Below are 25614 nucleotides of genomic sequence, written 5' to 3' on the forward strand. Positions count from 1 at the left end.
ACTCCAAACTATTTAAGAGTGACTCTATATATATTATTATTATTATTATATCACACCTCCAGGGAGTCAAAAGACTCATCGAGAGAGGGCATCAGCTCTACGTCTCACTACTCCACCAACATTCATCATCTAACACCAACGCCATCTGCCATCGACTACCACCACTAGTGCTTTCACAGACAATCACAAACATCCATGCCCACGGTGGGATGAGCATATCCTTGACCTTTCAAGATCATGGATGGTAATGAAATGGATTTACCAGCAATTTTTGTCAAATGTTCTTTGAACATTTGAGAAAAATTGCTGGTAAATTAAAAACTCAAAATATCTTGTGATATAACATCTTCATAGACAGTGCACATGTCAGCATGCTATGCACAACAGCTTTCATGTTAATGTATTCTACAGCAGAAAGCTATGCCATGGTGCAACTTAACAGTGCTTACATCTCAACCAACCCATGAGGTCTGTCTCTTGGAGTAATAAGATCAACAGCAACTTATTGGCTTCCAAATCTTAGTAGTATTGTTCCTCCTCCATCACACAGAAAAGGGATTTAGGTAAATTATGTAATAGAATTATTGAGGGTAATGATTTGTCCATACGTGAAGATATCTCCTGCACAGCTACTCTGAGATTTAAATCTTGATGATCTATTTGGAAAATGGCTGCACAAAATCTCATGAGGCTTTTGATATCATGGCAGTTTATAAAATTAAACTGACAGAAACATACCTCTGACTTGAATGTCACTATTGTAGATCCAACCACCAGGCCAAAGGGTTTAGACCTTTCATGACATCTGTGGTCAGCACATAACTATCAAGACAGGACATGAAAGATGTAAACAGATTCACTATAAATGTAAATGGATTGACTCTCTATACTATGACTGTTGCAATTTTGGACAAACCATTAAATATAATATTAATGATTGCTTCATGTTCCCTTATTTCATTAATATATGGACTTCTTATGAAGCTGTAATGTGAATTCAAAATTCAATCCAGTTATATTATGACTTGCATGCATGTTATTTATCATAAAATTAGACCTGTTTGTTCTTTGGTTACTTTCAGTATGTACATCATTTGCTAAATAAATAAGAAATAGAAGAGTTGTGACCTACTAGCAAATAAATCTTTCACTGGTTGTTTTCTGAATGGGAGGTATGTTTGAGTTTTTAAAGACCTGGATAATATAATAATCTCTTCTTTGGTGCATCAATCCGAAAATTGGTAAATATAGCAGCACATCACAACATGGATGCTATGATAATATCACATGAAAAATATACCCTGGATACATATCAAAAATGAGAATACAAATTAGATTATTACTAACTTCCTATTGACAGTTTTCTTCCATACTACATGCTACTATCTTATAATTAACTATTTTATGACACCACTTCAGAAGCATTACAGAATTGATAGAATAGACCTTATAAGGAAAGGGATAGTCTCTTCTTGATTATTAAATATTTTTATTTGTAATAATATTTTACAGTAGATATGTTCATATAAAGTAAAGTGAAGTCAAATATTAACTAGCTGAGTCTATTTTAATTCTTTTTTTTTTTTAATACTATAGGTTCGTCCAAAATCTTCCAGCCTTTTATACAATACATTACTAGAGTTATACTTACAAGCCTACAATCACAAACAGGATGATCAGGTAAGTATTGAGATAGGGCTTCCAGCTTCATGCTCTTTAATTATATGCATTTCTCATAATCATCATCAAGTTTCTGATATGTGTGCTCATGGGATATACAGTATACTATGATAATACTACATAAAAAATATGCTTCATGTGGATACAAATCAGATTATTGCTTACTTACTATTGACAATTTTCCTCCAAATTAGTATCTTATTTGCCAGTTCTCTTATATTGTCAGATCTTAAATTTTAGTCTTCTAAAGCACTTCTGACTGCATCAGTCCACCTAGATCATGGTCTTCCTCTGTGCCTTTTTTTCTAGGCATCAAACACCTGTTTTACTAACCTTTTCTTTATTCTCTCTTTTAGTGACGACAACATAATGAGATTAGCTCTGTGCACATATCTCCCTGAATGGTAACAATGTCAGGTTCCTTCACAATATCTTCATTTTTAATATGATATGCCATTTATTTCCTCCCCTGATTTTTCTCAGAACTCACATTTATTCAATTGTCATCTTCACTAAAAATTGTGCCTAAATAGCAGAATTGTTACGCTTGTTTTTATAGATTTCTTGTTCTGAATGTATCTGATGTTTTCAATGTTCCTGTCTTTTTTCATAGTCGGCCTTTCTGTTTCTGATCTCAATACCAAATTTATAACAAGAGTTATTCAGTTTAGTTAAGGAATTTTGCAGACCTCTACCAGATTTATAGGTGTATAACATCATCTGCATAGAGCAGGGAGTGGAAATTAACATAATTTTGATATCCAGTCTTAATTCCACTTTCTTTCATAATGTCATCCATGTAAAAATGGATAACAGTGGAGATAGTGTGCATTCTTGTCAAGTGTCAACTCTGCCTAGAAGGATGGCTATTATGGATTACGACATATTTTTGTCTTTGGCTATTTTCTCTCTGCATAGTTTAGGCCCAGCCAATTCTTTATTTTTGTGTGTCACTGTCTTTCTTTCTTTCTCTTGCCATCAATTATTCCCTCTGAAAAACTTTTTTTTTTTTTTTTTTTTGTAGACTTTCCATGCCTTGCAATATGACTCATATATGATATATAATTTTTTTTTTTTTATGTATACTCTTTATTAGTTCCATTTTAAAATTCATCATATCTAAAAAGTGTCTCTTTTCTTTTTTTTTCTGGATCTATGAGATTGTCTGTGCTCTTTTTATTGGTTCCTGGCTTGATCAAATATACATCTCCTCTTCTCTTATAAACAGAGTAATTAAAATCAAACATTTGATATCAACATGTCAGATCAGTAATCTAAATCCTCTTAAATTCCACTGCAGGGAACAAGTAGTGATCAGTTCAGTCAGTGGAAACTCATGTCAGATTTCCATTGATCATTTTAACCAAACTCCAGACTTTCTGTTCAGATTTTAATTATGTCACCTGCAACCAGAATATATGGTTGAAATTCAAATAAGCAGTAAAACAGACCATGATTGGATGGGGAAAGGGAACATGCTTTTATCAATATATGTCAGGAAGAAGTTAATGTATAAAGAGAGAAGCTGGTACAGAATGCTATGACATTATCAGAAACATCAACATAGAGATAGTAATGGAAAGGCAGAAACAAGTAAAAGAAAGGAATTTCAAAATAAGAATACAGCAGCACTTAGCAGATAGCCTTTTATCTTCATTCTTTAACAGATAGTTCACCAAATTCTGCAAAGAAAGGACTTTCATCCAAATCTGTGTGGATGGTAAAAACATGTCCAGCACACAATTCTAGTTATTTTTAATTCTTCTGTCTCTCTCTCTCTCTCTCTCTCTCTCTCTATATATATATATATATATATATATATATATACAGGGTGTTCGGGATAAATTTGACAGTTTCGTAAGGAAAAAGAAAATCTTCTTTGTATCTATTAAATTTAATGAATTGACAAAAAAACATTACAGGCAGAGTTAATTACAATACTATCAACAAGATTTACTCAAAATAACCACCATTAGCATCGATCACAGCTTCAATTCTGCTTCGGAACCTCGAACAAGCTGATGCTACAGTCTCCCTGGGAAGGGCCGCAAAAACTGTTTTAATTTTATCCATTAACTGGGCTTTTGTATTACTGGAAGTGCGATTGGTGTCTTTTTCAACTGCGCCCCATACAAAATAATCCATGGGGTTAAGGTCTGGGGAGTTTGGAGGCCAAACATTTGGACTGGTGAAGTCGTAGAAATTTTCAGACAACCATTTTTGACTTTTCCCAGAGGTGTGGCAAGGGGCCGAATCCTGCTGCCATACATACGGCCTACCATTGGCTACCCTTGTTATCCAGGGCTTGACTACAGTTAGCAACTCCACGAACAAAGCCCGAATTCCAATGCCAGGGTTCTTCAACACCTGTTCCTGCAGATTTGCGAGGAATTCTGCTGTACGAACGCAATCAGATCGTCTGCTAGGGATCTTTCTTCTTGCTACATCCTCGTAGTCACCATTGCAAGTCTCTAGTTCATGCCTGATTGTTTTTACTGTATTCAGGGAGCATTGGGCAGCAGTCGTAATATCCTTATTTTGATGGCGGGCACGAATCATCATGATACAAGTTATTCTCTTCCATGATTCAGGTGGGTTCCAGCTATCCATCCTTTCTGACATCTTGTATATGAATGAAGAAGGGTCCAAACTTTTAAATGAAGAGAAGTGTGTGTTAATACATGTAACTTACGGAAAAATATAATTAATTATAAATATGTCAAATTTATCCCGAACACCCTGTATATGTCATTTGCCAACTGAAATCTATCTAGCCATACTATCCTAATTTCAAACCTTAATAGAGATCATACCTTAATATCCATGTGTTAAGGCTTAAGTGCTGGGAGAAACTCATGTTAGAAGTTTAATAGCACTTGGAAAGGATTAAAAAATAATATTTAATTCTTTCAACATTTTGCCTCAGTTACAAAGGCATCATCAGGGAGTACAATATGAGTTAAGGAATTTTGCCGACCTGTACTAGATTTATAGGCATATAACATCATCTGCATAAAGCAGAGAGTGGAAATTAACATAATTTTGATATCCGGTCTAATTCCACTTGAAACACACACACACACACACACACACACACACAGAGGCAACAAAAAACTAAGTGAAACACTTGGATGCAAGACTAGAGTCCTGCCTAGGAGGTGGAATGCCTCCTAGGCACACCCATTGACAGCCTAGGATGTAAACTGGGATCCCAATGTATTAGTATCTGTTTCTCTTCTAAATTTACTGTGATGAAGTGTGGTCTTTATCAAATTGATTCTGTGATATCCAAAGCATGGCCTGCAAGATCCAATTGACCATTGTTGTGGCTGTAGATGTATTTCTTATGTTCTTCCATGCAGATGGTAGCTGATTTTCCTATCTATCCATAATAGGCCAACTTGCAGGAATAAGGAACTCTATACATCTGTAACTGAGAGAGAGGAGGGAGATTGTCTTGTGAAGAAGTTTGTTGACAGTATTTTTGCTGTAGCTATTTTTTAGGAAGTTATTGTTGATAACTTTTAATTCATGCTTAAGTGCTCAATAGCTAATTGGAGCACATCTTTAAAGCCCTGTTTTCTAGTGTGTTAATAACAGAGGAGCAAATCATCTTGTACAATTTATTGTGCTTATTATGTATATTTCTTTCTTTTTTTATATATTTCACTTTATTTTCTGATAATTCTTTTATTTACTGATGATTAGTGTTTTTTTACATAGTAGTATAATATATATATATATATATATATGCATAAATAATTTTGTTCTTAATAAGTTTAATTCTTGGAATTCACTTGTCTACCTGGAGTTTCACAATCCTGATTTGTAGATAAGCACTGATCTGCTTATCTGTTAGTTTCTCTTATGATAAATTCCATTAGGCCATCAGTTAGAAATGTAGAGTGTACTGCAGATGGATTTTCTGCATCAAGTGAAAAAAAGTAGGTTATCTTCTCTACGGTATTCCTGAACCGGTACTGCCATGTTGTTTACCAGATTCCATTTGTTTGAAACTGAAATTTCAGAAACCTTACTTTCTGAAATACCTTCTTTGTCAGATGAGGAACTGCTCTGTATATATAATATCCGATTGAAATCATCATCTGAATTACTCACTGGAAATTCAAACTTCATCACATGTTTTTTTCTTTTTGACAGCCACTCAGGAAACTCATCACTAGATGAGTTTTCCACATATGTTTCTAGTTTGTTGGCTTTCATGAGATGCATTCTCCTTCTTCTTATAGAATATAGAAAGATTAATTTTCAGTTTTTTAAAAAAAAAAAATCAGCTCACGTCTCAGGCCCCCACAGATCTTGATTCCTAGATTCTGTGGGGATGAAGTGATGGAGAGGATCCAGACGCGAGTGACAGAGACTGTGGCAGGTCTGTGGAATGCTCCCTATGAGATTTTCACTATATAATTTAAGGAAATTACAACGTACTAGGATATACATTAAAATAAATTTTAATACACTTCCAGTATTTCAGCAATGTCACGCTGCCATTTTTACAGGAACCTTAAAAAAAGACACTTGTGCGCAAGCACAACACACAGTAAATGAGGATGAAGCAGGAAGCTATTCTTTCTCCTAAAAGTCCTGATGGTGCCCCTAGCAGGCAATGTTGGGCCGATTGGGCTGAAGGTCTTCTGATTGAGGAAGTCTCATGCAGCCAAATTTGTTGAGGTTTGGATCGTTTCTTAGGGCTGAAGCTGATTCCACGAAAAGCCTTTCGTATCTGTATTTGCTACGGTGTATTATCCTGGCTTTCTTCCACCATATTCTATGGCAGGTATCCAGCGCATGGTCAGCAAGACCAGAATGGCTGTATTGGTGAAAACGGATGTAGTCCTTGTGTTCTGAAATTCTGATATTTGCTGTCCTGCCTGTTTGGCCAAAGTAGGACAGCTTATAGCTGCAAGGGACCTGGTATACACCAGGTAGGTCTAGGGGGGGAGGTTGGTCTTTAGTGGAGCGGATAATGGATGCAAATTTTTTATATGGTCTGTAACAAGAAGTTAAGTCATGTTTTTTTAGGATTTTTGTAATTTTTTCCAAGGTGCCTCGGATATAGGGAATGGTGATGGATTTAGAGTAATCCTTGTTGTGAGGTGGGGGGGGGGGTTGTGGTTTATTAGTTTCAATATTTTTTTGGGGGGGTAGCCATTGGCTGAGAAAGTGTTGAGAATGTGGTTTAGTTCTGTGGTTAGGGCATTGTCATTCGAGCAGATAAGTTTAGCCCTGTTGTTGAATTTGATTCTGGGGTGTTGGTTGTTTAAGTGTGTTAAGAAGGAGATCAGTGCATCAGAGCCATGTGGCCAAATAGTGAATACATCATCTACATAGTGAAGCCAAACGATTGGTTTTTGTGGGGCAGAGTTTAAGGCTTCCTCTTCAAAAGTCTCCATATAAAAGTTGGCCAAGGGTGGGGAGAGTGGAGAACCCATGGCTGTCCCCTCTATTTGTTTGTAGAATTTTCCTTGCGAAACAAAATAGCCTGAGTTCATTGTGAACTGAAATAGGGCTGTAATATCGGGAGGAAATTTAGCTTGGATTAGCTCTAAGGATCTTTGAGTGGGACATTTGTGAATAAGGAGGAGACATCAAAACTGACCATTATGTCAGTGTGTTTGAGTGTAAGGTTTTCTATGCTGGCTTTGAAGTGGGCTGAATTTTTTATGTATGAAGGTGTGTTGCCAGTATAGTGTGTGAGAGCTTTAGCCAAATGTTTAGCTAGTTTGTATGTGGGGGAATCAATGCCATCCACTATGGGATGTAATGGCACATTTTCTTTATGTATTTTTGGGAGTCCATATATACAGGGGAGTATGGAGTTAAAAGGTTTTATTTTGTTAGTGACTTCTACAGGCCAAGAAGTGACCTTCTTAAGGAGCCTGTGGAGTTTTCTAATTTGTGAGTTGGTGGGATTATACTCGATAGGGAGGTAAGTGGCCATCAGAAGACCTTCATTATTCATGTATGAATAATGGATTCCTCACAATGAGTCTTCTGACTCCATGATGCCTGTATAATAATAATATTAATAATAATAATAAACCACCTATTAAAAAAATTTAAAAAAATTCAACTCCTTCATCGATCTCCTGTGGTATACCAAGTCCAGTATACCTCTGACTCACCTTATGTTGGGGAAACTGAATATACAATTCCACTCAGTAAAAAAAAGAACACAACACATCAAATTTAACAATTTTGGCGAATTGGACCTCTCTGATCATGCTCTTAACACTACACCGAATTGTTTGGAAGGAACCTTTTCCTTACGTCGTACAAAAACTTGGTATGAATGCAAATTTAAGGAAAATCCTGTGAATTTTTAATCAACCATTCTAATCTAAATGGTAATGGTGGCCGAAAAAACCAAAGAATAGCACAGCCTCCCTAACTTCTATTTCAGGTTCTTTAGCAAACTTTATAAATCTAAGGAATAATTTCAGCTCTTATTTCATATTTGGCTACCATTAATGCTGTTTTTGTTTTAATTTATCTGTTATTAATTTCTGGCCAAACAGATAACACAGTTCAGGTAGTGTTAATAGTTCACCAAATTAGTGGTGTGACTTAAGCATACTATGTGTATTGTAATGTAGCTTGTCTCTTTATATATGTGTGTGTGTGTGTGTGTGTGTGTGTGTGTGTGTGTGTGTGTGTGTGTGTGTGTGTGTGTATTACTCCAAGACATGAAGGTCAAAACATCAGGTGATTATTTTGCTTAAACTGAAGTTATTACTCTAACTCAGTAGTCGTCTCCATAATTTATTATAATGAATACAGTCTTCATATTTCCGAATTTAGGGACACAAAACACGCGTTTTGAAATGATTATTTTACTTATTATTAATAAAATAACACTTGACGTTTTGACCCCTGTATTGAGGTCATCATCAGAAGGATACATGTGTATAGGAAACCAAGCTACATGCTCTTGCTCTCTATAAGATAAATTAACTCTACACTGTTAATTAATCTTTTTCTTAGCCTGATCTCTAGTGATAAAAAAAAAAATAAATAAATAAAATAAAATAATTTTAAATAAAAAAACTACAATAAACTGCTCAAGTCCTCTTGTACTAAGATTCTTCTGGATTTGTATAGTTCAGATTGTTATATTGCAATTTTCTTCTGGACTTGTACAGTTCAACTTGCTATTGAATGTTAAGGGGAAAAAAACTCTTCACCAAATCTTCTTGTAAATGAGACTTTTTGTGGTTATGAGACCATCGGTACTTTATTAATATAATCCTGCCTACTAGTTTCGCTAGCAACTGTCTAGCTTTGTCAAGGCTGAACAGTACACACAAAAAAAAAATGAGAGAATACAGAAACATTTGCTAGCTGTTAGGCAGTTAAGTTTGAAACTATGCATACATGTGTTGAGAAGCTTCAGTCAGTATCATGGATACGTGTTGTATGCACACGTGTTACATGATTTTTTGCGTATTGTAGTTCCGTTAAACTGAGTGAGTTGATTAACTTTTTCCATATATCTTTCAGTATGGTGCCCTGATTTCTGTTGATGTTGTTACCCATTCTTAATACCACTGCTTCTTCCTTGAAAATTCTGTAACCGTAATCATCATCCAAAGACTGCATAGAGCTATATTCCCAGTCAATTGCATAGTTGGGTAGACCACTGGAGAGGGTCATTGCTTTTTTTCACTAAGTGGCTGGGGATTAGAATCATCAATACTGGCATGAATGTTTATGAAAATATTGAGGTGGGTAGATGAATTTGGTTCTGTAAATAGCATAGTGCAAGGCCATCACCCAGTTTATTAGAAGCTTGATAAAAAAAAACATGTTTAGTCTTATCTCTGATAAAACAAGGATGAATGCACAATGCAGTTTTACCTTTCTGGACACCAGATTGTCTCCTTTCTGATTTTTTTTTTTTTTTTTAAAGCAGACATGACATTTGCGGAGCAGTGTTAGTTTTTATTATATATATATATATTTTTTGTGGGTGGTAAAGTTTCCAATAAATAGAGTTAGCAGAGTTCAACTAATGATGTCTGGAAGGATTGCCTGTTTTCCTGCTTAAAAGGACCATAAAATTATAGCAATGATTTAGCATTTTCTGCTCTGTAATCTAGGTGTGTTATGGTAGACATATCTTTTCTTGTACAGGAGGAAACTGTTCCAAATAATAAAATCTAATATATGTCCAATCCCTTTTTTTGTAATATTTTTACGCTGTTTCCTCATTACAGAGTGAAATTATGGCTACTGATTGCACCTGATTCCATTGATGGATTGTGCAGGGAAGACAGCAGGAAAACATCTTTTTTGTCTTTCATATGTAGTGCAAAGACTTTCCCTCGCTGCTAAGCTCAGATTTCAACCTTGGAGGATGTCTCGCCTTTTTGCATTCAGGTACAATAACAATCTGTATGATGCTGTAAATGCAAATCAGTGATTCAGGACACATAGTAGTTATCCATTGTAACTCAGTAACCTTTCCCCATCAAGGGGGTCTAGTAATTCCATTATTACAGCATCGACAAGGGAAGATCCGAATATTTATCGATTGAAATCCTAAAGTTATTCACTTTGCAAAGCATAAATTTTCCCCATACTTTGCTTTCTTTTGGGGAATATACTGCTTACATTTCAATCTGCCTTTGAATGGCATAAGGCTTTCATTGATATTCACGTCTCTCTCTCTCTCTCGGAGATGTATAGTGATCTAAATTACTGAATTTTCATCATACAATCAAAAATTTTGTTGTGGATGGCAAGGATGTGTTGCTGATCATATTCCTCATTATTCTGAAAATGCAAATACTTCACAATGAGGCTGAATTGTTTTTCAGTCATAACATCATGAAACTTTAACGTGTTCAGAAACCATTCTAGACCATATAGAAATATTCTATAGTATAGACCATATAGAAATGCATTTTGAGAATGGGCTTTATCACGATACCTTGCGCAATCAAAAGCATTATTCTCTTATCCTATCGTCTGCGCCATTTGTTATAATGTTTCCTTATATCCTATCCTCGTTCTTATAGCAAGCTCACCACTAATCTTTACTTATTTTTCCTTTCTCTCTCACACATGTACATAACTCTTTTGTCCCTTATAAAACTAATATATTTCTTAGGATCTCTGCAGTCTTATTGGCCTCTCTATGCTCTAAACGTCAATTTATCACACAACAATCTGATGGAGTTTGCCCTATAAGTATTAACACGTTTATTTCTTTTGCTGCACCAGCTAATACCTAGGATAGAAAGAATTCTTGCTCAGGATGACCCCTTCAGAGAGATAATGATAATTTGATCAAGATTAATCTTATTCCTCCGCTCTTATTTCTTTCTCACAGTCGTGGCGCGCTTAATATATTTATTCTCATGGGTTTATCCCAATTAGTTTGTTGATTATTTTATGAGCGGTAGTTTTGAATTCATATAACACAAGCAGATCAGGCAAGTACATGAATGAAACAATTTAATGAGCTTCAAGGTGATACACAATAATACAATACAATTTAAGCAGGTTAATATGGTAGCACTCAATTTAGTTCAAAGGCTCTAATTAATTTGTACTAATCACACATACTAAATTACAAATAACACTAATACAATCATAAAGTATAAAATTCATAGGTCATCATCATGCCATTCTGATACACGTGGCCATCAGTTAACACAATAGCACAATTTACACATTAAGTTTAACATAATCAGATACCTACTCGGCCTCATGGGCTAACAAATCTTAACACTGTTTCGGACCTATGCCTAGTTGTAGGCTACTCTTACAGTCCCTTAAGTTCAGTCCAATACAAATGTCCTCACAAGGACTTCACACTCTTCTATAACTGGAATTAGTATTTTAAAAGTCTACATTACCATGTCTGTCCTTGAATTCTTAAAGCTTGTTCCTGCCTTGTCTGGTCATCAAGGCCTTCAATATAGTCGCTTTAGAGGATATCTTCCGTAGATCTGTGTGAGTGGAATCTCCGTGAGAAACCGAGGGGTTGGCGTAGGTGACATCGCCTTGATTGAAACGGCATCAATTTGGTTTGTCCATTGCACGACGTCGCTCAGCTATCCAGTGCACGGATATAGCTTGGCCCAATACCAACGCTACGACAGACGATCCAAATGCTTTCTGCGATAAGCCAGGAACTTCCCCAGACGACGAGGAGCTCGACCGCTCTCTGAGAGATCAGGAACCAGGAATCCAGGGAAAAAAGATCTGGAATCGTGCTTGCAACGCCTTTTTGTTTAACTCTTTCCTCTCGGCAAATCTCGAACTTCGCAATTCGCGCCGGTGCGGTCACGTGTGCTAACGTCGATCACCTTAGCTTCCTCTATTTTTTTCGCACGTGTGTCTGCCTTCCTTTCTTGGAAGACGCTTAGGTTTCCTTTTCCAATACTTCTCTCCCTCCCTTCTTTTCCATAATACAGGACGGCAAAAGTGACCCTTGAACCCTTACTCATAGGCCTTGCTAATTTAGTACTAGAGACTGACTTTATCAAATGGATTTGCCAGCTTACATGGATCTCTATAACTGGTTCACACTTAATACAGATTATATATAAAATATAAAAGCTTATTATACAAATTCATGAAATTCCTAAATTTTAAGTGTTTTGTACTTGTAAACAGCTTACACTTATCCTATTGCCAACGTTCCATATTCTCTGCCTCAGTTGTATTTAAGGTTGTGACCTGAATATTTTATAATAAACATTTCATAGCTTATTCAGGACACAACAATGCCCAGGCTGGTTGGGAGGTTAAGGATGGATTTTTTTTATATATATTTATATTAATTGTATGTATTTTTTTACATAACTGCAAACTTTACTCTAGAGACCAGACATTGAACTTTTTCAAGCCACCTCAGCCTGCAATAAGTAGGTTAGTGGTCTCACACTGGGCAATAAAATTCATTTCCTACCTAAGAACAATCACAGTTATCCATGCTGAAGGCATCATCTGGACCAGCAACCTGTTATTTGAGAACAGGTATGCCACCTATATGGCTAAGCATATCATTTATTCATTAAAGTTACTATTTCCAAACTATAGGAGTGCCATAATGTTCTAGTGCTAACTCTTGCTATTGAGATATGGTGAGGCTTCTTTGAAGGAGTTATATTTGTGATGGAGATTGGTAATGAGATTAATAAGTTATTATGGCAGCATAATCTTGAATCTGAAATAGTATTGAGTATAATCTCAAAACTTGAATATTTGGTTAGAAGTATAACATAATTGACTATTCTCAACTAATAATCTGTCTGTCAATCATGCATTGAAATTATGATAAAAAATTCATATGTTTAATTTCATTTAATTTTAAGAAGAATAATGCTGTATCTAAATATTAGTGATAATTTGAATACCAGCACTAAAGAATTCCAAAAAGATAATATTTAGCCTATAAGAATTTAAAAAAGAGTTTCCTTATTTTAAAAGTTTCAAAGTGTAATTGACAATTTTTTGGAACATAATTATTTTAAACTCTGATGTTGCAAAGGTTCAAAAGCTATTTTTAGTTATGTTACAATTTATATAATTAGTTGGTGTGGTTGGATGTTATGTATTGTGCAAAGTTATAGATATGTATAAAGGTTTAGTGGATGTGGTTCTCAATAATGGGAAAACAATACATAAGTGTGTGATAATATAAATTATTTGTTTCAAAATTGGAATTCATACTCAGAATAAATACATAAAATGAAAAATTCGTGTGGAAAACAAGGTTTATTTATAAAATGTTTGCCTATGTTTAATGGACCATGCCTGTGAATCGTAGACAAAAATTTTACAAATAAACATAATTTCCCACATGTGTTTTCAGTTTTTTGTATTTACTCCTAATGTTAATTGTAATGCATTGTCTTGTCACTTGAACATGCCAATCTGCACATAATTGTTATCATAATGTAAATACATTTGATTCTGTCACCGCTCTACTCAGATGATTAGAACTGTGACAAGATGCAGAAGCTTGTCAAAAACTGATCGAGGAAAGGACTGAGGGCAAAGCTTACTATCATTGCTAAATTTTGAAATATTCCTAACACACATTTTGTAATTTGGATTACACATTCTAACAACATCTGTCTGTAAAAAAATACACACACACACACAAATATTTTGTGTAGATTGACAGTTCATGAATGATTATTTTTAGTTAGTCATTTCTGATATTTTTAGCTTTTATGATTCAGTAATGTAATGTGAAAATTCAAGATATTTGTCTGAAACTGTTTTTTAGAATTGCTTTTTATTTTAACTAATTGAACATATTTCTGTTAGGACAAAAAACTTCAAGAGCAAAAGATTATGGAAATGCTGAAAAGTTCAGAGGTATCTATTATTTAGAATATTCTGAAACTTCAGTTTCATGTAGCTACTGTTAAGATAATAAACAAAAAAAAATAAAATAATATAAAAATTGAAGACAAAACATATTTATACATTATTTATACTTAGCCATCTTCCCATTATTTTGGGGCAAATAAAAATGCATAAACTTGGCTATACTGTACATTCCATAATTTCATACAAACAACACCTGCTTATCAAAATTTATCTCGCCTCTGTCTCTTTTCTGTACACAATAATGGCGATGTTCCCAAAACCCTGGGCATTGTTCCCTCACCCCTTTTTAATGATCACAATCTAGAAGAATGAAAAATTTGTCGCTTTCAGATATTCTTTCTCTAATTAAGATAATTATCCCATCAGATTTCTTCAAATCTAATTATAACATTTATGAATAGATTAATGGTCAATTTGCCATACTTTTTCTCACCCACACGAAATCACCTTCTCTTCATTTAATAACTCACATTATTTTTTGGCTTATTTTTAAAATTTGTACTAAATATTTCAGTCATCTTGATCATATTATCCAGGTATGTCTGATTTATTACTCTAATTTAAAAAAAATTAATTAATAAATAATCTATTAGGAACATCCATAGCTCAGTCAGTATAAATGATGCTTGTTGGTTGGAAAAGACTTGGGTTCTAATCCCATCTAGGAAATAAGGAATCTTTACCAGGGATTTTTCAATAATGAGTTAGTTATTCTGATATCAATGTGGCAGGGTTTCCCACAAAACAAGTAAACCAGCAAATATAGCAGATAGAATTAACTACACTTACCTCAGGGGCTCACGTTAGTGAGTACGGGCGTGGCAAACCCGAGGTACCTGATGCTGGACCATGCCTTCATGTAATATACATCTGTAATGTTATCTGTAGACTGGTCCCTCCTCTTCCTCCCTTGCTTCTTTCTTTCTTTCTTCTCTTCTTGCTCCTATCCCTCTGAATGCTATTAGAGTATTCGAGGGGAATCTTTCCTATTTCACTGTGTCATTTCATCTTGTGCTAACAGGACATTATCAAACACTGTAACATGATCAGGCCATCAAAAAATGTTCATACCGCATCATCCTCCCCAAATGGGCCCGCTACCCATTTGGGGAGGTGTTTAGGGGCAGCACAAAGAAATGGTTCTGCAAAAGGATGGAAATGGCAACGACAACGGCACCAGAATATGGCTTTAGGCAAGTGGAACATCTTCTCTCTGACAGGGAAGGAGTTGGAACTGATTGAGGAAGCCAAGCGCTACCGGCTAAACTTAGTCGGGCATTCTTCGACCAAGAGGAGAGGCTCTGGAACTGTTGACCTGGATAAGGGGTGGAAGCTCTACTACTCTGGTGTGAGCCCGGCAATGTCTGCTCAGGTGGGTGTGGGGATACTCACAAGCCACCAGCTGTCAGACTGTGTTGCTGAGTGGATCCCATTGAGGGGGGGGGGGGTATGTGTGTTAAGGCTTCAGATGAAAAACCATGATTTGGCTGTGGTGCAAGCCTATGCACCTAATCTGGAGTCAGAATACTCTGCCTTCCTAGAGGAAGTGGATGCTGCTTTTGACAGGGTGGCAGACATGGAATCAGTCTTGCTAATGAGTGACTTCAATGCACATGTTGGAACAGATGACCAGACATGGAGGGGTGTGGTTGGGAGGAACGGCGCCCGACCTTAACGCAAATGGGTTGAAATTATTGGACTTCTGCTGTACTAACAGCTTGTCCATAATGAATACCTTCTTCCAGCACTGAGAAGTCCATAAGTATACCTGGTACAGTGATACACTACAACCTCTCTGATTGACTTCTTTATAGTCTCAGCAGACCTGTTTTCCTCAGTGTTGGACGTTTGTGTGAGAAGAGGTGGCAGAACTGTCAACTGATCACCACCTTGTCGTATGCACTCTACGGCTTCAGAAACAAGATGCTACCATCAACGCTACAGATACTTGATGCTTGTATGACATTTCCTCCAGGTTCAAAGAGATTCCCAAGCATACTGCAGATGTTGAGGAGGAGCGGAAGCTGTTCAGAACAGCTGTCATTGCCTCTGCACTCTCATGCTGTGGCAGAAAGCAGCTCGGCGTGGCAACGGGCAGTGAGAAAAGGACACCTTGGTGGAACCAAGAAGTCCAAAAAAGGAGTCCTACCTAACATGGCTTAGGGTCAGGTCACTTGAGATGCATTTGCAGTATGCTGAGGCAGTAAAGACAGCAAAGCAGAAGGCTTGGGAATCCTTTGGAGAAAGATCAGACTCATTCTATGCAAATGCAAACAAAGTATTCTGGCAGACCATCCGCTGCCTTCAAGGGAGGAAATCGTGCACAGCAAAGGCAATTAAGCCCTCTGATGGTGCACTTTTAACAACCGAGAAGGATATCCTCCACAGATGGAGTGAATACTTTGAGAGCCTTCTTAACCTTGGGTGGCCCAGCAGTTGTGGCATCCAAGAGGTGCAGATCGGGGCAATGACTAGTCTCGCAGCAAGAGGTCCATTTAGCAATAAAATTGCTAAAATCGGGCAAGGCCGCTGGCGATAATGAAATTTGGCCTGAAATGCTAAAAGCCTTAAATCGAGACGGTGTTCTCTGGCTGACTCAAGTATGTCAGGCTGCTTGGACATCTGGGCAAGCACCAAAGCAATGGCAGACAGGCATAATAATACCAGTCTTCAAGAAGGGAGACCAGAAGGATTGCAGTAATTATCGTGGCATCTCTCTGCTCAGCCTGCCTGGAAAAGTGTATGCTAGGTGCTTGGAAAGACGGTGCAGGAGCATAGTTGAGTCAAAGTTCCAGGAAGAACAATGTGGCTTTCGTCCTGGTAGAAGCACAACTGAATAAATCTTCATTTTAAGGCAAGTCTTTGAGAAATCTTGGGAATATGCCAAGAATGTCTACACGTTTTGTGGACGTGGAGAAGGCATATGACCGGGTTCCTCGGGATAAGCTTTGGCAAGTAGTACAGGAGTATGGAGTGGATGGCCAACTATTAGTTGCCATCAAGTCCCTCTACGAATGCCCAGAGTTTTGTGTCAGGGTAAACAGCACAAAGTCTGAACCTTTCACAGTCTCTGTTGGCCTCTGCCAAGGGTGTGTTCTGTTACCCCTCCTTTTCATAATATTTATGGACTGGATTGATAGGCACAGCCGAGACAGCGAGTGTGTCAGAATTGGAAGATGTAGCATTGGATGTCTGCTTTTTGAAGATGACCTAGTTCTGCTTAGCTCTTCCACAGATGACCTCCAGTGGACCCTGGATAGGTTTGTAGCTGTTTGTGCAGATGCCGGAATGAAGATCAGTGTGGCCAAAACTGAAACATTTGTGTTCTCAAGACAACCATCCCAGTGCACTCTACATGTAAGTGGAGTCCTAGTGAGACAGGTGGAGAAGTTTAAATACCTTGGGTCCATATTCACGAATGAAGGAAAATGGGACGTAGAGTTAGATACTCGAATTGGCTTAGCAAGCTCAATATTGCGAGAACTTGGCCGTTCGGTATTGAAGCGGGAATTAAGCTAGAAGGCAAAGCTGGCTGTCTTCAATACAGTCTATGTCCCCATTATTGCCTATGGTCATGAGAGTTGGGTAATGACCGAAAGAATGCAGACACGAATCCAAGCGGCTGAAATGAGGTTCCTCGAGGGGGTTGCGGGGCTGACAAGACTCGACAGAGTCAGAAGCTCTGCAATTCGGGAAACCCTCAATACTCAACCGTTGCTTCTCTATGTTGAGAGATCACAGTTATGTTGGTATGGGCACCTGGTCAGAATGCCACAAGAGAGGCTCCCTCAGCAGGCCCTCTTTACTAAGCCAGAGGGTGGGGGGCCACGTGGAAGGCCAAGGACTCGCTGGATAGATTATATCCAAAACCTGGGTGGACACGTTTGGGAATCCCACCAGAACACCTGAGCTTGGTGGCAGAGGATCGTGACCATTGGAAGTTCCTCTTGCAGCTGTTGTCCCCACAACCCAATTAGGAAAGGTGGGCCTTGAAGATGTATGTATCATGAGAAGTAAACAGGTTTATAAGAAGCAAAGTTACTTGGCCATGATAGGATATTAAGCCCAACCTGAAAGATAAGATGGGATGGGATAATATATTAATATTAAGCTTACAAGTTAGTAAACAGTAATAGCTTCATCACCCTAAAGCTTAGTTTTGTTTATTATTATTATTATTTCGTTTTTTTCGTACAGGTAATTTAAGAGGCTAAATGACATCCTTATCTTTACATGTGAACATTCGTTTCAGCATTTTGATTATCTTTTGAGTTGTATTTGCAATCTCTGCTACATGGTACATGAATTTCAATTTCTTATCTACTAACACTCCAAGATCCCTAGCCTCATCAGTTTCTTCCAGCATAATCCCACCAATATAATATGACATTGGATGTTTAATCACGCCGAAGTGAATGACTTTCCATTTACTGTCATTGAACTGACATCCATTTTCACATGCCCACAATTCCAGCCTATTCAAATCATTCTACAAATACTGCATATCAGCAGCATTCCTGATTACTCTACCTATCTTTGCATCATCAGCAAATAGATGCATATGTCACTTTTCAAATCCTGCACAATATCATTAATGTACAATTTAATAACAGTGGACCAAGGACCGATCCTTGTGGTACACCACTGGTTACCTTAAATCTTGCAGACTCGCATCCCCCATATACCACTTTTTGATATCTGTCAGTCAGCCATCCTCTTATCCATGCTAATATTCTATAATCCAAACCCATATTCTCCAATTTATGCAACAGCCTACTATGCTGTATTCTGTCAAAAGCCTTAGCAAAATCCAAAAGTATCATGGTGTATCCATTCCCTTTGTCTAGCTCAATGGTAACATTGTTATAGAATGTGAGAAAGTTGCTAAAACATGACTATGTTGCTCATTGCAAAGTAGAGATCACTGTCATGACATTTCTGAATGCGAGCAATAACCAATTTTTCCAAAATCTTCACAACCACCCCGAGATACTAATTAGTCGACAGTTGGATACATCAATCTTTGCACCTTTGTGCAATGGAATTTCCATACATTCTTTTCATTCCTGCGGGATCTTTCCTGTTCTGAGACTCATATTAAACAGCCTGGTCAAAGGAATAACTAGTTCAGCTGAACACTTTTTTAGCACACGTGCTGATATCCCATCAGTCCCTATTGCTGAATTCTTATTCAGATTGTGCAAGAGCTATAATATCTCCTCATAACTAAGTTTCTTCATCCAGTAAAGAGGTAATTGTTTCAGTAATTAATTAATTATTTCATAAAATATATTTTATATAAACATGAAAGTTTATATTAAGAAGCGCTGGAGCCTTACGTTATAGACCCAATCTTTAAAATTATTATCCTCAAATGTATAAAATAAATGATCTGTTATATTTTAATTTAATTACAGCCCAATAGGTTTAATCTTTAAACATGCTACTGTATACATAGAGGAATTCCAATTTAAGAATGCATGCTAATGTTTTTTGTATTTAATTCCTATTGTTGATTGATAACTTTACTGAAAATGTCTTATGATACATAAGACGAAATATTTACTTATTAAAAGGTTAATTACTGTGGTAGAAGGTGTGATTTTATAGTTCCTTCATAATGTCTTCATTTTTAATATGATTCTACTATTGATGCTATCTGTTCACCCCCCTAATTTTTCTCACAACTTTCATATCTGTGGTTTCTAATCTTTGATCAAATGTTTTATTTCTAACCCAGCTCTCAGATCCACCACTTAAAACTAGTTTGAACACTGTCTTATATACTTCTAGTTTGGTGTTTGGCTGCTTTCTCTCTTATTCCATATAAATTTATTGTTGGCTTCCCATCATACCAGATTTGCTGATTAAATTTCCAAATTTAATGAACCATCTTCACTCAAAACTGTGCCTAAATAACTTGTTGTCATTTTACTTGTTTGTATGGGTTCTTCATTGAGAATGCAGCTGAAATTTTCTATATTCCTGCCTATTTTCATAATTTTGGCCTTTTTATTGCTGGCAAGAGAAAGACTAAGATCCAAGTGGATTGATGGTTGATCTAGGTGGACAGATAACATACTATTATGGAGGAAAATTGTCTGTAGGCATTAGCAGAACTCAATAAATTATGCAAAAGTTACTTGCCATCCAAAAAAAAAAAATATATATATATATGTGTGTGTGTGTGTGTGTGTGTATACACACTCACCTGTACCCAAAAACCCTATTGTTTAATATATCCGAGCAAGTCAGGAGTTCAACAGAGTAATAAAGCATATTGTACCATTGTTGAAGATGCTTTTTTATTAAATAAAAAATATTCTATTTTGTCTATTCTATAGTCACTTGTTAGGTAGCAAAATCCAGTGAGTGAGCATATTTATTGTGGACATTATTAATGGTGTGAACTTTTCACGTAGAACTGATTGTATCTTGTGTGCCCCTTGAAGGTACATATCAGAAATTTTATGATAATGATAAACATGAATGTTATACTCTAGCAAATATGACATTTGATGTTTTAAGGATATTTGTGACATAAAGACTGAATAATATAAGCACGTAAACACAAGAAAGATATTTAATTAACCAAATATTTCAGTCTGGAAATAGCAGACCATCTACAGTGGCACTACAAGAACAGTTAAAAAAAAAAAAAAAAAAGGTGGAATACTAACAATAGATCATTTAAAAATAGAACAAGCCACGTGATGTTATATCACTAAGTATTAAAGGGAATATTTTTAAGCAGAGACATGATTGAAATAAAGATATTAATTAATAATATTAAATGACATAAAATTAATATGAATTAATGAATTATCCTGATTAGACTTTCCCAGATTTTTGATATAGATATACAGTCATTCCAATTCAGGTTAGGACGATGGAGTAAAGCCTCTATGCTTTCTTTGAATAAACATTCAAATTTATAACAGGATCTATGTAAGAGGCGAGTTTTTGACCAAAGGATGTTGTGGTTAGTTTCAATCCCGTGCTGAGCCAATCCAGATTTTTCAGGTTTGTTGTGATGAATGGAGGATTGATGTTCTTGGATTCTTTTTTCAAGAGAACGTCCAGTTTGTCCAAAATAGGAGAGATCACAGTTGCAGGGAATTTGATAAACTCCAGGAAGAGACATAGTTGAGTGTTTGTCTTTAGGAGAAGGAAAATAAGAAGACAATTTGTTAATAGGTGAATACGTGGCTGTTAACTCATATTTCTTCAGAATTCTTGCGATAGGTTCTGAAATCCCGGAGATGTATGGAATTGGAACTCAACATATTGAATCTTTGTTGTTTTGTGGTGGATTATAAGAATCGAGAAGATGTTGAGTACTCTTTTCAGAAAAGCCATCGAGTTTCATGTGTTGTTGAATGGTAGAAAGTTCTTTCTGTAGAAAATTAGAAGTAGAACAATTAGTTTTGGCTCTTCTGATTAGACATTTTATGATTTCTGTTTTTTGACAAGGATGATGGGCTGATTCTTTAAGAATATAACGACCTGTGAACGTTGGTTTCCTGTAAACTGTGGTTGTAAGAGTATTTGAAGGTGACCAGATGAGGAGAACGTCTAAATGAAGAAAGCAACCAGTTATCTTTTTTTAGACGTTCAAGAATCCAAGAACATCAATCCTCCATCACAACAAACCTGAAAAATCTGGATTGGCTCAGCACGGGATTGAAACTAACCACAACATCCTTTGGTCAAAAACTCGCCTCTTACATAGAGGCCTTACTCCATTGTCCTAACCTGAATCGGAATGACTGTATATTTATATCAAAAATCTGGGAAAGTCTAATCAGGATAACTCATTAATTCATATTAATTTTATGTTATTTAATATTATTAATTAATATCTTTATTTCAATCATGTCTCTGCTTAAAAATATTCCCTTTAATACTTAGTGATATAACATCACGTGGCTTGTTCTATTTTTAAATGATCTATTGTTAGTATTCCACCTTGTTTTGTTTTTTTTTTTTTTAACTGTTCTTGTAGTGCCACTGTAGATGGCCTGCTATTTCCAGACTGAAATATTTGGTTAATTAAATATCTTTCTTGTGTTTACGTGCTTATATTATTCAGATATGACATTGATTATAATGTGCTTTTCTGTATTGTTTTTGCTGGACAGTTTTCCTTTGCAAAGAAAACTCAGAACTCCTACTGAATTTTGTATAAATTCCTAAGCCAACTCATTGATTTGATATTCTCAGTTATCCCTTCCCTTTGCTGGACTGTTTTCCTTTGCAATGAAAGCTCAGATAGGCTGACTGAATTGTGTATAAATTCATAAAAACAGTTCATTATTTTGACATTTACAGTATATTGCAATCACCCTGCCCTCCATCCCCCCAGAGTTCTGTTGCAGTCTGAACATTAGTAATTACTCGTCTTTTTTTTTTTGTTTTGTTTTTCATCTTGGTTGTATTTATTTATTACACATCGCTTACGTATGAACATTATTTATGATGAAGACAAAACTAATCAAATTGTATACCTTTTGCAATGTTGTCATAAGTATTCCAGAAAGATGACAGTATCTTGAAAACTGCCTTTTTTTTTTTTTTTGCAGAGATTCTTAGGTTTATTGCTAAAGTATGAGAATATTTTTCCAGTGAATGGAAAACATAATATGAACTGAAAACCATTACAAAAATAAAATAAATGAAACATTGTTTCTAACTACAGTTGTATCTTCATATTTTCAGGAGTTACTTCTCAACACTTCTGCGAAAACTCAAGTTCTACAAAAATCTGTATTTTCACTCAAATAGACCCAGATGTTTTCTACATATACCTAAACAGTTACACAACCATTTACCACTAACAGAAAAATGTTCAAATGTGTTTAAAAGGTTTTAATTTTGTTTTACAATTATGAGTAACATTTGAGTCCCATGTTTCAAAAACACGATATCAAAATTTGATTACATACTTAAGAAAAAGGCATGCAACAGGGTATCCACCACAGAATTCAGTACTCCTCAATAGTAAAGATCTCAGAGGCTGGAGAAGATTCAGGTTTGGCTGATGTCAAGACTTCCAATTCGGCCTTCTTCTGTTCAATGGCTATATTGGTGCACTGAAGTATCTTCTTCCAGAATAAAGCCATCTCATCTGCATTGAAAACCTGTACAGGTTTATATTCCTTCTCCTTGATAAACTTCTTAAATTGCATATGGTATCCCTTAGCCACTTCATGATCAGCTGAAGCAGACTTATTGGTAATCTACATTACAGAGCGAGTAACACCTCTTGAATTTCTGGAATCATACTTTGCTGGAGTTTTGCAGTGCTACTGGTATTGGGGGGGGGGGGGAGGTTCTGTTTAAATCTGTTGTAAAGGAGGGACTTAATGGAAATCATACCAACCAAACAAGTAGGCACATATTTAGCAGTAATAGTTCCACGGTTCAGTTTGCATTGTCTCTCTGATCTCAGTTCCTTGTTTCCTTATGTACCCTATAATACTTTCTTTGATATTAAACATTCAGCTTATAGCTGCACATGCGAGCCCTTCTTGACATTTATCTAGAATCTGCACTTTCTCATTCAAAGTCATCATTTTCTTGGCCCTTTTTTGCCTTATTAGGTGCACTTCGTTTAGAACCCATGGGTATTCACATAAACATAGTAAGATTTTAAGCACTAGTAGTTAACTCACTGCAAGACTGAAGAGGCATAATTTGATCATGTATGCCAACACAAACCTGCAAATACAGATCCCACGAATATGGAGACCAGACTGTAGAATGAATTATCTAATATTCATCTTCCTGATTTCTGACCTTTTACTACAAACCCATCTATTCATTGGACATCATCAGATGCTATATGGTTACTCTTTTCCTTGGTGATGTGGCACACAAGTCCTCGCCAGGTGGTCCTATTGTATACTTTTCTGAAGGCTTCATTTCTCTGAATATCAGTCACTCTAGACATACAATTCATCCATCCATTTCATTGAGGTCTACCCTTCCTCTTTTTCCCAAGTACTTTACCTTCTATTACTGTTTTGAGAAGTTCTCCTTCTATCCTTTCAATCTGTCCATTCTTCTGTTACTATTCTTAAGGAGCCTTAAAGTTCTTCTGACCCTTTCAAACATCCATCCATTTGTCTGCCTTTCAGTATATGATATCTCCAACAACCTTTTGCAATACCACATCTCCTTTTCCTATCAGATTTCTTTAGGTTCCAAGTCTCACATCCATAAATTGCTGTTGGGAAAAACAGCTGTATCCAGAATCCTCAACTTTGTTTCTTTGGAGATAGATCCATCCTTCAGATTTTAGACTAGTCTCTAAATGTTGTTTAGCCATTCCTAAATTTTCTAAACAGAAATTCTTCACATTAATAATGGATCGCAGGTACAGAAACTTGCAGACTTCTTCAATTCTTTCTCCTTTAAGGAAGGTACACGTGTTTCTCAGGGACTTTCCAGTCTATATTTCCTTTGAGAACCATAATCTTTTTCTTGCTAGGGTAATGTTGAAGTCCTCTGTTCTTACTGACGTCATTAACTTTGTCTAGGATTTGTCTTAATTCTTCCTTGTCATTATAAAGTAGTACTGTATCATCAGCATACCTCTGATTACTTATCAATCTGCCACCTATCCTAATCCCTGTATTAAGCTCATCCAGTTCCACGCACTTGAGGTCTTCAGTGTAGATACTAAACAGGTGAGGAGAAAGTAAGCATCCTTGCCGACCTGGAGGCAGTCGGTTAATCCAATACGGGTTCTTACTGTAGCTATTAGCCTGATAATGTTGTGAAAAGCTATTATTTTCATTACCTCCCATAATTTCATATGCTGAACACAGCAAAAGCTTTAGAGTGGTCTATGAAATACATTACCATGGGGATTCTAAATTCTTTACTTTCAGTGATCTGTTTAAGGCGAAGGATCTGATCTTCTCTGGTGCCTTTGCCTTTCCTAAAACCTGCTTGTTCCTCAGTCATCTGTGCCTCATCTCTGGCTTCAATCTTATTTAGAATGATCTTTAATAAAATCTTGCTTTCATGAGAGATTAAATTAATTGTTCTATAGTTCTTGCAATCTCTCTCTCTTATCTCCCTCTTGTGTAGTGGTATGAAAACCGACTTCTTCCAATCTCTAGGCCATAATCCTGTCTTTCATATTTTTGTAATCAATGTATAAAACACTTATCCCTCCATCTTCCGTGACCTTAATTAACTCTGCTGGGATTCCGTCCCTATCTGCACTCGGGGCCTTGTTGTTGTCAAGTTGTTTAACTGTGCTTTCAACCTCGTGCCTAAGTGGAAAAGGTTCCAAATTGAAATTTTTCTAATGAAAGGGCTCCTCCAAATTTTCTTTAGTCTTGGCTGTACAGTTCCTCACAATACTCTTTCTATTTTTTAGATCTTCTGTTAGTACTTTTCCATTCCTGTTTTTCTTTATACTTTCTAAATAAGTAACACATAGTTAAAAATATTTAGTTAAGATAGGTTAATTACGTATATTTTGATTCACATATCATCAGTCATCGTTAGTGTCAAGCAGTTTGAAATAAAAAAAATTAAACAATA

General features: G+C 36.2%; 1 protein-coding gene across 1 annotated transcript in view; it reads left to right on the forward strand.

Annotated features, from left to right (window-relative positions):
* Positions 1–25614, forward strand: part of Vps11 (vacuolar protein sorting 11) — a 457238-nt gene that overhangs the window by 299956 nt on the left and 131668 nt on the right. Inside the window, exons 20-21 of the mRNA XM_090408066.1 lie at positions 1597–1680; positions 13990–14040. Coding sequence (XP_090264192.1) covers positions 1597–1680; positions 13990–14040 — 135 coding nt within the window. The remainder of the gene's footprint in view (positions 1–1596; positions 1681–13989; positions 14041–25614) is intronic.

This window comes from Typopeltis vanoorti, chromosome 18 (assembly GCF_054136105.1).
Source record: "Typopeltis vanoorti isolate ZY-2024b chromosome 18, IOZ_Tvanoo_1.0, whole genome shotgun sequence".
NCBI lineage: Eukaryota > Metazoa > Arthropoda > Arachnida > Uropygi > Thelyphonidae > Typopeltis > Typopeltis vanoorti.